Source organism: Leptopilina heterotoma, unplaced genomic scaffold, assembly GCF_015476425.1.
Source record: "Leptopilina heterotoma isolate Lh14 unplaced genomic scaffold, ASM1547642v1 Lhet_278, whole genome shotgun sequence".
Lineage (NCBI taxonomy): Eukaryota > Metazoa > Arthropoda > Insecta > Hymenoptera > Figitidae > Leptopilina > Leptopilina heterotoma.
Genome location: NW_025110986.1, coordinates 2,632,744 through 2,646,325, shown reverse-complemented (window position 1 = coordinate 2,646,325; position 13,582 = coordinate 2,632,744). Strand labels below are relative to the sequence as shown.

General features: G+C 23.7%; 1 protein-coding gene across 1 annotated transcript; it reads right to left on the bottom strand.

Annotated features, from left to right (window-relative positions):
• Positions 1 to 1,524: 1,524 nt before the first annotated feature.
• On the bottom strand, positions 1,525 to 11,172 carry LOC122504085 (matrix metalloproteinase-25-like). The gene is made up of 10 exons (XM_043614982.1): positions 11,028 to 11,172; positions 10,714 to 10,863; positions 10,360 to 10,469; positions 10,113 to 10,274; positions 9,638 to 9,927; positions 3,160 to 3,464; positions 2,405 to 2,552; positions 2,113 to 2,254; positions 1,887 to 2,005; positions 1,525 to 1,815 (listed from the first exon to the last, which is right to left on the bottom strand). Exons 1-10 carry the CDS (start codon positions 11,145 to 11,147, stop codon positions 1,697 to 1,699), a joined length of 1,665 nt encoding a protein of 554 aa, XP_043470917.1. The 5' UTR covers positions 11,148 to 11,172; the 3' UTR covers positions 1,525 to 1,696.
• Positions 11,173 to 13,582: the final 2,410 nt, after the last annotated feature.

The window sequence follows — 13,582 nt, the reverse complement described above, 5'->3', positions numbered from 1 at the left end:
TGTTAAAATTTGATAAGGGTATTTTGCTTCGTTTGAGAAATAATAATTTTGAAAAATTGTTACTGAAAAAGGTTAATCATAGGGAACTGGAGTAAACAAAACAATTAATTACTCGTCTCTCTTTTTTTAATGAGAATAGAGAGAGATGTAAAACTTTTGAAGTAACAATTTTCCAAAATTATTATTTCTCAAACGAAGAAAAATACCCTTATCAAATTTTAATAGCAGGTAAATTATATGAATATTAAAATATGCGCAAAACCCCAAATTTTTTAAAGCTTCCAAAGAAAAGTTCCAAGCTTCGGAAAATTGTGAAAATTTTTTTTCGATAAAATTTTTAAATTCAAATTAATATCTTTGAATGGAATAATTGTATAAAAATTATATCAAATTTACACGCAGAATAAATTAATTTATGTTTCTGGTAAGTAATATTATCTAATATTTAATAGTTTTTGAACAATAACGTTTCCAAAGAAAGTGCAACATTTAAGGTTACGAAATTTCGCCGTGAACCTCCTACTTTCAATTAATAATAATTTAAAAGGGAATACAATTTACATGATAATATTATGATTAATAAACTCAGATATTCATCTAGTTTCACATATTTTCAAACTAAATTTTTTAAGAATATGCCAGCGACCTCTCTCAGATGATTTTCAGTGGATTGACCCATTTATCTTAGAACAAAATAAATTTAAATTGTTAAAAGTTAAATTTTTTAGAAATCATGTTCATATTTATAATTAAAATTCTTCAAAAATTTCGATTATTTTTTTATACTGTTTAAAAATTCAATTATATTCTTATAAAATTCGACCTAATTTCAATTATTTTTAAAAGATATGTTACCAAATTTAAATTGTTTGGACATTTTTCAATTTTAAGAATCTCTTTATTATAATTATTTGAAAATGTTTTTTACAGTTACAGTATCAATTATTATAAAAAATTGAATTTTTGTATTTAAATAATAACTTAAGAAAATTATTAAAAATAACTGATTTAGAGATGAAGTTCAGTTAAAAATTGTAGAAAATATAATTGAATTTTTGAAGGATAATAGGATAAAAATGATAAAAATTACAAAGTTTTTAGAATTTGTTAAATTGGAGTTTTTTAAATTTTATTTCCCTTCGTAAAACAAATAAGAAGCATTTAAATATTTATTTAACAAAGTGATTCAAGTTTTGAATTTAGAAATTCGAGGCCTGAATAATTAGTTGTTTAAATAGTACATTGTACTACTAGTGGCGAAAGTGTGATTTTTCGAGAGTGAAGTTTGCGGCTCGAGCGTAGCGAGAGCAGCAATCACTCGAGAAAAATCATTCTTTCACCACGAGTTGTGCACTACGTTTTCTCCAACGCCTTGCGAGGAAAGGTTTCTTCGTGAGTTTCATATAATTTTAATTTAACGTCTGCTTATGTTTAATATAATAAAAGGCGAATGTTTTGAGTGGGGAAGAAGTTAGATACAAAATAAATCTCGGTCAAAGAACAAGAAAAAAGAATAAATTCATGATTTACTTTCGCCACGCCAAATTTACTTTCGCCACGCTGAATTTACTTTCGCCACGCCAAATTTTACTTTCGCCACGCTCTTTGGAGCAGTTGAGAAAAGATCTACTTTCGCCACACTTTTCTACTAAGAAAAGTACTCTTTTCAGAGCAAGTGTTGGAGAAAATATTTACTTTATTCCGGGCATCCAAGCCAATATTGTGTCGAAAATAATGGATGACCATTATTTTCCATTGCTGCAGTTTTGGTATTAAATTTCCAAAAATATTTGTCCTTGAAAAAATATATTGAACCTGAAAATAACTATTTTTATACATTTATATAGACTTTTTTCTCCTTTTTTTTTGTTAAGCACAATTTTTACCATCTGTCCAGGTCATTGCGGTGTCAAAATTTCTTGGAATACCATTTAATTTTTCATCATCATGAGAATAATTTGAATCCAACTGTTCAATTTCATTGATGGTCCAAAATTCATCGTCTCTTTATTTTTATATATTTAAAAAAGAAACGAAAAATATTAGGTATTTAATTTGAAAAAAATATGTTTAAATATTTAAAAGTGAAATTGTATAAAAATTGTTAATTACCGAAAAAAATAAGTTTTTCCTGTTTTAGGCCAAACAAATACTGCGTCAATTTTATTCACATGATCGGGAATTCCGTAATCGGACAATAATCCCGGATTTTCGCTAATGAATCTCTCGCCATTGTAAATCCAATATTTGTTTCCTATATTTAAAAGGAAATTACTTGAAAATTAAAAGTTCAAGTTCATAAACTAAATTTTGTCAATTTAAAATTTTTAATGAATACATAGTATAAAAAATGTGGAAGTGGATTAATTTTTCCGTTTAGGTTCATTTATAAAAAACTACAAACCAGAAAAGAGAACGATACTCGAATCGATTTCTCTTTGATAAGCGGCATCAATTTTAATCACTGAATTTGGTATGCCATGAAATAGTTGATGAAATTTCACTGGATAATTGTTATCCATTATTCCACGTTGAATCATATGCCAAAGGTACTTAAAAAAGTCATTTAATTAGAGAATAATTTTTTAATATTATTATTGATAATTAAATTATTTCATAAATGCAGGCCTCGGATATTATGACTTTTTTCAAATATGTATTTTCAAAGAAATACGACTTTATTCGACTTCATTTCAAAAAATGCGTCTTTTTCGATTTTTCTTCCAAATATTGCAACCAAATACCACAAAAATGCAACTTATTTCGATCTTTATAGTGTGAAAAGTATAACTATAAACAAAACTTTGAAAAGTTATTTTTGAATAATTTTTCTATAATCAAATTTTTTAAATATACAATTAAAAAGATTTTGAATAAAAGAGATTTTGTAAAATTTAATTGAAAATAGGTAATAGGTTTTTTTTCAAGTACCTATTTTATTACAATTTTTGAAAATCAACTTTTGAAGAATTTTAATTGCAAATTTTGCGAAAATAATTGAATTCTCAAAAATTTTAATGTAAAATCTTCAAGTGTAAATTTAAAAATGAAAATTAATGGAAATTAGGTTCTAAAAATTATAGTAAAATATTTTTAACAAAAGTAATTCTTAGAATTTTTTCATTCTAATTTTTTAAAATTAAAAAATTAACAACTTACCTCCCCTTTAAAAATGAATAATTCGTTTCTAAATACTGAAATGGTATCAAAATTTCCTTGACAAATATCAGGAATCGTGAAATTGTCCGTGACTGTATGCATTTTCTTCTCGTGAATTCGATGCTCTTCGACTGATTCATAATCTCCGATAAATGTGATATTTTGAAAATCAAATTTCTGAGTCGTTGAATAGGAAATTGTCGATAATGTTACATCAATTTCTAATTCTGTTATTGCTGAAGTTGATTTTGTATTTACCCTTTCAGTCGTTCTTGGAATATCCTGCTCTCCTCTGTGATGTAAAACTAAAATTGATTTTATTTTTTCATTTATTATGCATCACTTCGGGTCATAAATTCATAAATAAATTCTATTTGAATCATTCTAATTCTTATAACAAATTATTATTTGAATTAATTTCATTTCATTAATAAATTCTCAAAACATTGAAAAGTCAGGGATTTTTGAAAAATTTTAATTATTCAAATTCTTCGGAAATTCATTAAATTTGTTAATATATATTTAATTAATTATTAAAAATAATAGACTTCTAGAAGAATTTTCATTAACCCTCCGTCACACACGGTTTCGTCACAGTTTCTATAATACCTTTCGACAGTTCCCTCTTCAACACATTTCTATAAAAACATTTAGTTTAAACATAATTAATCTTTAATTATGAGGCTTCAAAGCTATAAAAAGACTCGAAAAATTGAGGAAATTTTAAGCTAAAAAAATCAAGTTGACAAAACATTTTTTGTTCCACTGTTGGTTGTTGACAAAATTAGATTATAAATGCAATTAAAATGAATTATTTAATGATTTTTTTACGTATTTGTTAATGTTACATTATTTTTACATGCGCAAAGTGGAAATGGAATTCCTTCGAAGATATGCTTTCGTGTAATTATTTTTTATTTGTGAGACCGAAAATTAATTTTATGATTTGAAATAATTTACTACATATTTGTAAGTTTGTGTTAAAACTAAATTTTTGTTGATTCCTTCGTTTATGTTGCAATGCTGCTTATTTTATAATGTGGTGAGGGATTCCCTCTACACGTGTGTAATATGGTGTAATTATTTCTAAGGTGTGTGACGGAGGGTTAAAATTAAAAACACTAAAAAAAATTGAATTTTGAAGAAGTTGAAAATTATTGCAGAAATTCAATTATTTTCAAATTCTCGTCAAAATTTAATTTATCTTTATAAATAATAAAATTCTTCTTCTAAATTAAATTATTTTCAAAACAATTTTAATTGAATTCCTCAAAAGAATTTAATTATTTTCAAAAATTTTGGTACGCAATTCTTTATAAGAATTCAATTATTTTCAATACAATTTTAACTAAATTCGTCGAAAGAATTTACATTTGAGCCGTTCGCTAGAAAAACGACCTAAGTCGACTTAAGTTTTTGACGAAAAAATTAAATTAAAGATTCAGAAACGAATTACTAATATAATTTACGTATTAATTATATCGCTCATTTTTCTCAATACAAAGGTGTTATCAAAGAATACTTTAAAAGAAAAGAAGGTCGAGTAAACAATGTTTTGCTACTTTAATAACATTATTTTATAACAAATGACTTAAGTGGTTTTTCCGGCGAACCACTAAAAATGAAACAAAATTAAGTATTTTATGAAAGAACACTTTTATTTTAATGTATTAAAACATATTTATTATTCTAAAAAGTCTTACGATATATTTTATAGTAATATATTCAATTAAATATCAACATTATAATGCACAAGTTTAGTTAACAAAATGAAAAAATTACTCGCTTTTGTAATAATACAAAAATTTTGAAAATTTCAAATTTATAGCAGTGAAGGCTTGTACAAAAAACTTTCTTTAGTATTTAAAAAAAAATTGAAATCGGTGGAGATTTGTATTGTTGGCAGAATTTTGTCCAAAACACTGCATTTCTTCCCACTGTGCGCGGTAGCAGAGGACGTGAACGCGCGCTTGCGTAAGTGCTTCAATTTCGGGACCCAGGAAGTTTAAACACCTCAATTTCTAAAGTTGTGGGTCACTATTTATGAATTAATCATAAATAGTGACCCACACAATTCCAATTATTAAGCAATTATTTATTAGAATTCTTGGCGAAAATTCAATTTTTTTCATGAATATTAAAATGCTTTAGAGGAATTAAATTATTTTCAAAAATTTTTATAACCTTTTTTGCAAGAATTTTCAATTCTTATATCATAAATAATAAAAATTCTTTGTTGCAAAAATTCAATTATTTTAATAAATATTAAAGTTCTTTAAAGAAATTAGATTATTTTCATAAATAACAAAATTCTTTGCAAGAATTCATTTATATTTTCAAAAATAATAAAATTTTCCGTAAACATTTAATTTTTTTTTAAACTTTAATAAATTTCTTTAAATGCATTCAATTATTTTCAAAAATTGGAAGAATTCAAATATAACTAAAAATACTTAATACAATTCAATAATATAATTTTTAATTGCAATTATTAACAAACGCGATTCTTATACAGGGTGTCTATAACTAAGGGTACGTTCATAAACTACGTAGATCAATTTTTTTGGAAATTTTATCCCCCCCTCCCCCCACGTGGACGCAATTACATGTATTAGTGCCATTTGTTCCTCTTATGGTAGATAATTGCTTGACCCCCCCCCCCTCCCCCTAGACGTGCTACGTAGTTTATGAACATTCCCTAATTTGAAAAAAATTTCCCTGACATTTCCAGGTTTTCCAGGCCTTCTAAAATTTTTTTTCCAGGTTTTAAGAATCGACATAATAGAAAATACATTGCTTAAATTTTATTTGATAATATGTACTTATAAATGACGTGGGAGAAGTATTCACAACGTTTGTTATCAACGATTTGAAGAAAAAAACTGTTTTTCACTCAGAAAACAATATTTTACGTTTACAAAATTTTCCTTTTTAAGTTTTTTTTTAAGTTTTATTAAGACAAAAGTTTGAATAGGAAATTTTTTTTTCTTCTAAATCATTGTAAACGTCACCAACGTTATAAATTATGAATGTAAAATGAACATTTTTAAAAAAATTATCAGGGCTCGAACCAATGACACAGTATTTAAAAATACGTGCTTTACGGACTAAAAATGAAAAATTACGGACCATTTACGAACAAAAATATAAGCAGTCCGAGTCAAATAAGAGAACATTTTACTTAAAATTAGAAATTAAATTTTTCATAACTATAAAACATAAAGATATCGATAACTCCGAGTCTTCGACTCGGAGTGATCGATTTCTTCATGTTTTATAATAATTAAAGATAACCGAGTGATAAAATCATTATCAATTCAATTATTATTTTCAACAATTTTTAACTAAAATTCTTCTTTAAATCAATTTTACGAAATTTCAATTATTCGTAAATTCTTCAATTAAATATATATTCGAAAATAAAAACTTCAATTAACATATTTCAAAAAAATTAATTTCAAAATTCAATCATTTATAAAAATTCACGCTATACGGCTTTTAATATTCAATTATTATCCAAAATTTTAACTGAAATTAATTTTTAAATCAATTTTTATTAGAATTCAATTATTTAAATACAAAAATAATTTATTGAATTATTGAATGTTTCTTAACATTTAATTCTCATAAAGAATTTTACCAACAAATTTTTCAATTGATGACGAATTTTAATAAAATTTTTAAGAATAATTACATTTTTCGAAGAATTCGATTAAAATTGGATTAGAAATAATTGAAATTCTTTGATGATTTTTATTATTTATGAATATAATTGAATAGTTGTTAACAATTTTATAAAAAAATTTCAAATTAAATAATTGAAGTCCTGAGAAATTTGTATTATTCCCGAAAAAATGGAATTCTTACGAAGATTTTTACAAAAAATTTTTAAATAATTAAATTCTATTTGGAAATTTTGTGAAAATAGTAGATATTGAAAATCATTGAATTGCAAAAAGTTTTTAAAAATAATTTAATTTTACAAAGAATTCTATTATAATTCTTATTATTTATTAAAATAATTGAATTCTTTCGAACGATTTAATAAGAATTTTTTTAAATAAATGAATTTCCAAGAAAAAATGCATTACTTTTAGAAATAATTGAATTCTTGTAATGAATATTGTTATTTATGAAAATAATTGAATTTTGCAAAGAATTTTATTAAAATGTAAAAGAATAAATTTTAAATTATGAATTTTTTCAAAATATAATAAATATTGTGGAAATTTTTTTTTAATTAATTAGATTTTTCTGGAAAGCTTTACTATTAATTTTTTACTAAAAATTTGTAAAACTAATTGTGAGCTTTAAAAATATTGTTCAAGAGTATTTCAAGTTATCATGGAAAAAATTCCCTGACATTTCCAGGTTTTCCAGGACATTTTTAATTTCCCTGACATTTCCCGGTTTTCCAGGTTTTCCAGGTGTTGTAGACACCCTGTTATAAAAACTTGAAACTTGAAACAATTCAATTATTTTCAATACAATTGTGGAGCTGGATCGCAGAACCGGCTCTTCGCTCGGACTGCACTCCTATCCAGTCGGGTAGGAGTGACCCGACTGATATTAGCGCTTGCGGTCCGAGCGAAGAGCCGGTTCTTCGATCCAGCTGCTCAATTGCAATAAAATTTGTCGACAAGATTGAATTATTTTATAAAATTTTTATTAATTTTTTCGAAAGAATGAAATTTTTAAAAAAATCTTTATAAATAAGATCAGACTTTTGTCTGTACATTGCATAGAATTTGAAAATTCATGTTTAGTTTTTCTATTCGAGTAGTAAGAATTCCAAAAATGACAATAAAAAAAATTATGTATGTATGTATGTCTGTCCGCGATACAAAGACTACTTGACTTGACTCTTAGGTATTAGTCTAACTTAAAATCCTAGCCATATCCGATTGAAAAATATTAAGCTGAACAAAAGTTATAGCTTTTTTAACAAAATTCAAAAAATGAAAATTTTTAAATTTTTTGTCAAATTGATGTGACATTTTTTGTATCTACTTTTTAATATAAATACAACTAATTTTCACTATAAAAATGAAATATAAATAATAAATCCGAATTTTTAAGCCAAAATCATATTTTTGATTTTCGACAGAATTTTTAATTAATTTTTTTTGTTGAATATTGTTTAATTTTTTATGAAGTTCGTATTGATATCGGTTGACGTTTTTAAATTTTAAATTACATTCATTAAATTTATTTTATTAACAAGTTTAGAGTCATGAATTTGATGTCTATTACAAATTTTCTAAAATCAATGAACGTGAGTTTGCAAACAATTTCTATATTGATATTTTAAGGTTTTAAGTTTGAAAATTTCATAGTATGTATTGTCATATCTAACGTAGAAAATAAAATATATATGTTCAATATAAAGGGTACAGTAAAAGTATCAATAAAACTGAAATTTGACTTCAGCGGGCACTGGGGCAAATTGGGATTTATGAATCAAAATTTTCTTATTTTTGATTTCTAGAAATGTTTTAGAAATGACTTTGAAAATAAATAACAAATTCCTATTTATGAATTAAAATTTTTCTTCTTGAATTTTAGAAAAGTTTGGGGTATGTTGTTGCTTTTCAAAATTCTATCCGGGCATCATTTAAGCAAAAACGGGTAAAATGTAAAATCTCATGTGGAAATTTTCAATAGGGATATGGAAAAATTATACCTACTTGAAAAATAAAAATAGATTTTTTAGTAGAAACTAAAACCCGGCGAAGACGAGTACGACAGCTAATATTTTTATAAAATTCGTCAAAAGAATTCAACTATTTTCATAAATAATTGAATCGCACAGTTTCAATTATTTTTAAAATAATTTTATTAAAATTCGTCGAAAAAATTCTATTATTTAAAAAATTGTTGTTAAAATTCTTTATGACAAAATTTTAATTATTATAAAAAAATTTCCCGAATTCAATGATTTTCAATATCTACTATGTATTTTAAAATAGTAGATAATGAAAATCATTGAATTCGGGAAAATTTTTTATAATTATTTTTAAAAATAATAAAAATTTCACAGAAATTCAATTCTTCACAAATTTTTTATAAATTTCTTCGCAATAATTCAATTATTTTCATAATTATAAAAAAACTCATCGCAGAATTTCAATTATTTTTAAAAGAATTTTAATGGAATTCCTCGAAAAATGTAATTATTCTTAAAAATTTTATTAAAATTCTTCGAAAAAATTCAATTATTTTAAAATTTATTGATAAAATTCTTTATGAGAATTCAATGTTAAGAAACATTGAAATATTTACTAAATTGTTTATGTTTGTATTTTAATAATTGAATTCTCGTAGAATTTTCTAATAACAATTGATTTAAAAATGAATTTTAGTTAAAATATTAGATAATAACTGAATATTAAAAGCATTATAGCATGACTCGAAGTGATTTGTGGCAACCCTATTAAAAAAATAATGGAATAAATAAAATTATAAAGAATTATCTCACTATAAAGATCGTATAATCCAAGGAGATCGTCATAATCTAATTGAAATCCAGAAGTGTATCCTTTATAATAGGGAAACATAATTGATGTCGGTATTGTTGAATGAGATAAACCTAAACTGTGTCCTAATTCATGAACAGCGACTGAAAAAAAATCCGTTCCATCCTCAGAATAATTGGAACTTATCTCCCATTTTTCATCATCGTCAAAATGAATATCGCCTCCAAATGAATCCATTTCATAGGGGAAGAAGGCGTGCGCCAAAATATTTCCCTGTCCATCGAAGGGATATCTAAAATAAATTCAAAAATACCTAAACTCAAAACATTTTTTTCTGATAATTTTTTTTTAAATGAATGATTAAATTAAATTGAATTTAAATTATTAAATTCATTATCGTTAAAAAAATTCCATACGCATAAAATTTTCTTTCAAAAATATTTTTTTTTAAATTAGTATTGAAATTAAAGAAATTACCCGTCGCCATGAGATCCTTGGCTGAAACTTATTGTAATATCTGCATTAGGATTGTCAATATTTTGAAAATTAAGTCTCGAATAATCAGTCCAGGCATTGAATGCTCTTTCCATTTCCTTAATTACAGATTCTTCTTTCAATTTTGGAGACCAATTGGCAATGCTGAATTAGTATTACCATTATTTTTATATTTTTTGTTTTTGTCTAAAAGACAATAAAAAACACAAAAAGAAAAGTTAATAATTACTAATAAGTGACTCTGCGCTTCCTCCATCCTTCGGAGCCGACAATATATCTTTTTTCTCGAGTTTTCGAATTTATTATATCTGCAACTCCACAACGTGGCATTTTCATCAACTTGAAAAACAAATTTTTTTAATTATTTGCAAGAAAATAATTTTTTCCCATTTTTTTTATTTACAAAAAAAAATAATTGCAAGGAAAAAAGTTTTAATTAGAAAGAGTAGAAATTCTTAAATAGAAAATTTTAAAAATAAAAACAAAAATAGAAAATTTAAATAAATTAAAAATAAGGATTTAATTTTAAAAAAAGAATAAAAGTTGCTTTTTTAATTAAATTAATGGATCAAAAAAAAATTACCTCTAAAGTTTTATTATCAATTTCTCCAGACATTGGAATATTTCCAAATTTTTGTAGACTTTTTATTGCATCGACCAAAGCACTTTCCTTATAAAGAGACTCTGACTTTTCACTCGCTGGCAAATATCCAAATCTTTTCATAAAATTTATCTGGAAAAAATATATTTTTATTCATTAACTATAACGATAATAATAAATACCTATAATTAATTAATTTAACTAAATAAGTTCTCAAAAAAAATAAAAAAAAAGATCCAGGAAATAAAATTTTTTTTTTATATTTTCAATTATTATATTATTAATTACCTACGTACCGATTTGGTCGACAGAAAAAGTCGTTGCATCAAAAGATTCGAAATATCAATTGGTGCCAAGTAAATAAATTGTATATTAAAATTAAAAATCAGACAAACAAAAATTAAAAATTGTCTCATTTTGTCACAATTTTTAAAAAATAATTTTAATTAATTCACTTTTTTTTGTTAACATAATTAATATGATTGATAAATTAATTTTTTATATTAATCGACTAATCAAATCAACTATTTGAAAAAATAGTAAAAACTAATTATTAAATTCAAAAATATTAATTTATTCCAATTTATTTATTTTTAAATTTTTTCCCCTCAATTTTCTTTTTTCTTTAATGAATTGCCGCCTTTTTTTTAATGCGAAAAATAAAAGTTGAAACAAGCATTCAACTCAGACAGCAATGAACAGACTGAAATAATTAAGTGTCTTGCAATTGTTCTCGAAAGAAAATGAGGCAAATAAATTTATATTTCTAGAATTTCATTCCATTGAATGAAAAGTTACAAAAGTGACTTTTAAAAATAAAGAAATTTTCTGAAAACAAAAATTGAAAACCTATTATCAAAAAATCTAATTACAAAAATTATTATATAATTTATACCATAAAAAAATGTCGAGAATTTCTTCTGAAACAATATCTGAATTAACAGATTCCGAATTTTCTTCTATAACTAATTCTACTTTAAAAAATTCCAATCTTTGTCCTTTTGTAAGTAAAAAATTAATTATTTCTCTTTCCCATTTAAAAAAAACATTTTGTTCTGTCGTTTTTGTTTAAAACTTGAAAGAATTTGTTTTATGTGTTTTATATTTAATTTTGTATTTTAGTTTTTATTTAACTTTACATTTTATTTTATTTTGTATTTTATTTTGCATTTTATTTTGTACTGCATTTCGTATTTTTTCCAGAATATAAAATGGATTTTTGGAATGAATTCTACAGTGACAGTAGTAAATTTAACAACGAAAAAAAGACCTCTGATTGGTTATGCTTCATCGTATGTTTGTGACAATTTTGTACGATTATTGTTCGAGAGAAATGTTTACACTCCAAGGACACGTTAGATAAAATATTATACCTATGTAAATTATTTTTTATAACCATTTTTCTCAATTGTCGAACGAAATAAAAACATTATCGATAAATTCAAATGGAAAATATCTGCTTTCGGCTGATTTTGGAAAAAATTCAACTACTATCATAATTTGGGACACAGAAGAATGGTGTAACGAGATATTGTTTGACTAAATTCTTTATTGGATAAATTTAAATTTAAATTAAATTCGTCGAAAGAATTCAATTACTTTCAAAAATTTTCGTACGCAATTCTTTATAAGAATCCAATTATTATTTTCATTAAATTTATTTTCTTTATAAAAATAATACAAATTCTCCCCAAAAAATCAATTATTTTCATAAATAATAAAATTCTTCTCAGGGAATCAATTATTTAAAAAAATGTTAATAAAGTTCTTGGCAAACATTTTATTATTTTTCATTGAATAGCAAAATTCTTTGCAAGAATTCAATTACTTTTAAAAATATTAATAACAATTTTTACAAGAATTCATTTATTTAAAAAAGAATACAATTTTTCGTAAACATTCAATTTTTTCCAAACTTTAATAAATTTCTTTAAATGACTTCAATTATTTTAGAAAGTTGTAGTAAAATTTTTGAAAGAATTCAATTCTGTCCAAAAATATTTAATACATTGAATACAAAATTTTTTAATTGCAATTATTAACAAACTGGATAGCATTGAATTTTTTAAAATTTTAATAAAATTCTATGCAAGAATCAAAGTATTTTAGATTCAATTTAAAATAAAAATTTACTTAGTAACGCAACATTATGAAAAAAATGTCTAAATTTTTCTTGCAAACATAGTACAATGAAATTATGATTTTTAATTTGAAACAATTTCGTTGTAATTTTTGTTATTATTTGATTTTCACAAACATTAAATTAGAATTTAATTAATTAAAAAATGTTAAACATTAAAAGAAAATTTTAATAGTAATAAGATAGTCGTAAATGAGTTTAATTAAGAATTTTAATTGAAATTATTACTATTACTTTTTATTTTAATAATAATACTGCATTATTAATTAATAATTATTCAGTAATTATTATTATCGTCAGAGTTAAAAAGTTACAATAACTATTATTATTAAAAAATAGTTTTAGTATCAATCGAACTAAGTGCCATTAAAAAGGACCGAGTCAAAGATATTAGCTTCAATGACAACAATTCAGATCAATTTATTCTTACACTCAAGAATCATGTACTGTTTGTCACATGGGTCTGTATAAACATATCAAAAACATTCAATAAATTAATTTATAAAAAAAAAAATTTCGTTGAATCTAATTCAAATTTATCTGTAGGGGAGGGTAGGCTACATTGATCGGGTTTTTTATAAAGTCCAAGAACTAATTAAATTTTACAAATTTTGATCAGGTTTTTGTATGAAAATAAAACTGAAGTACTCCTTTAGTTAATACACACGTTACAAACACAAATTATTATGATTAAATAATGAAATTTAATTT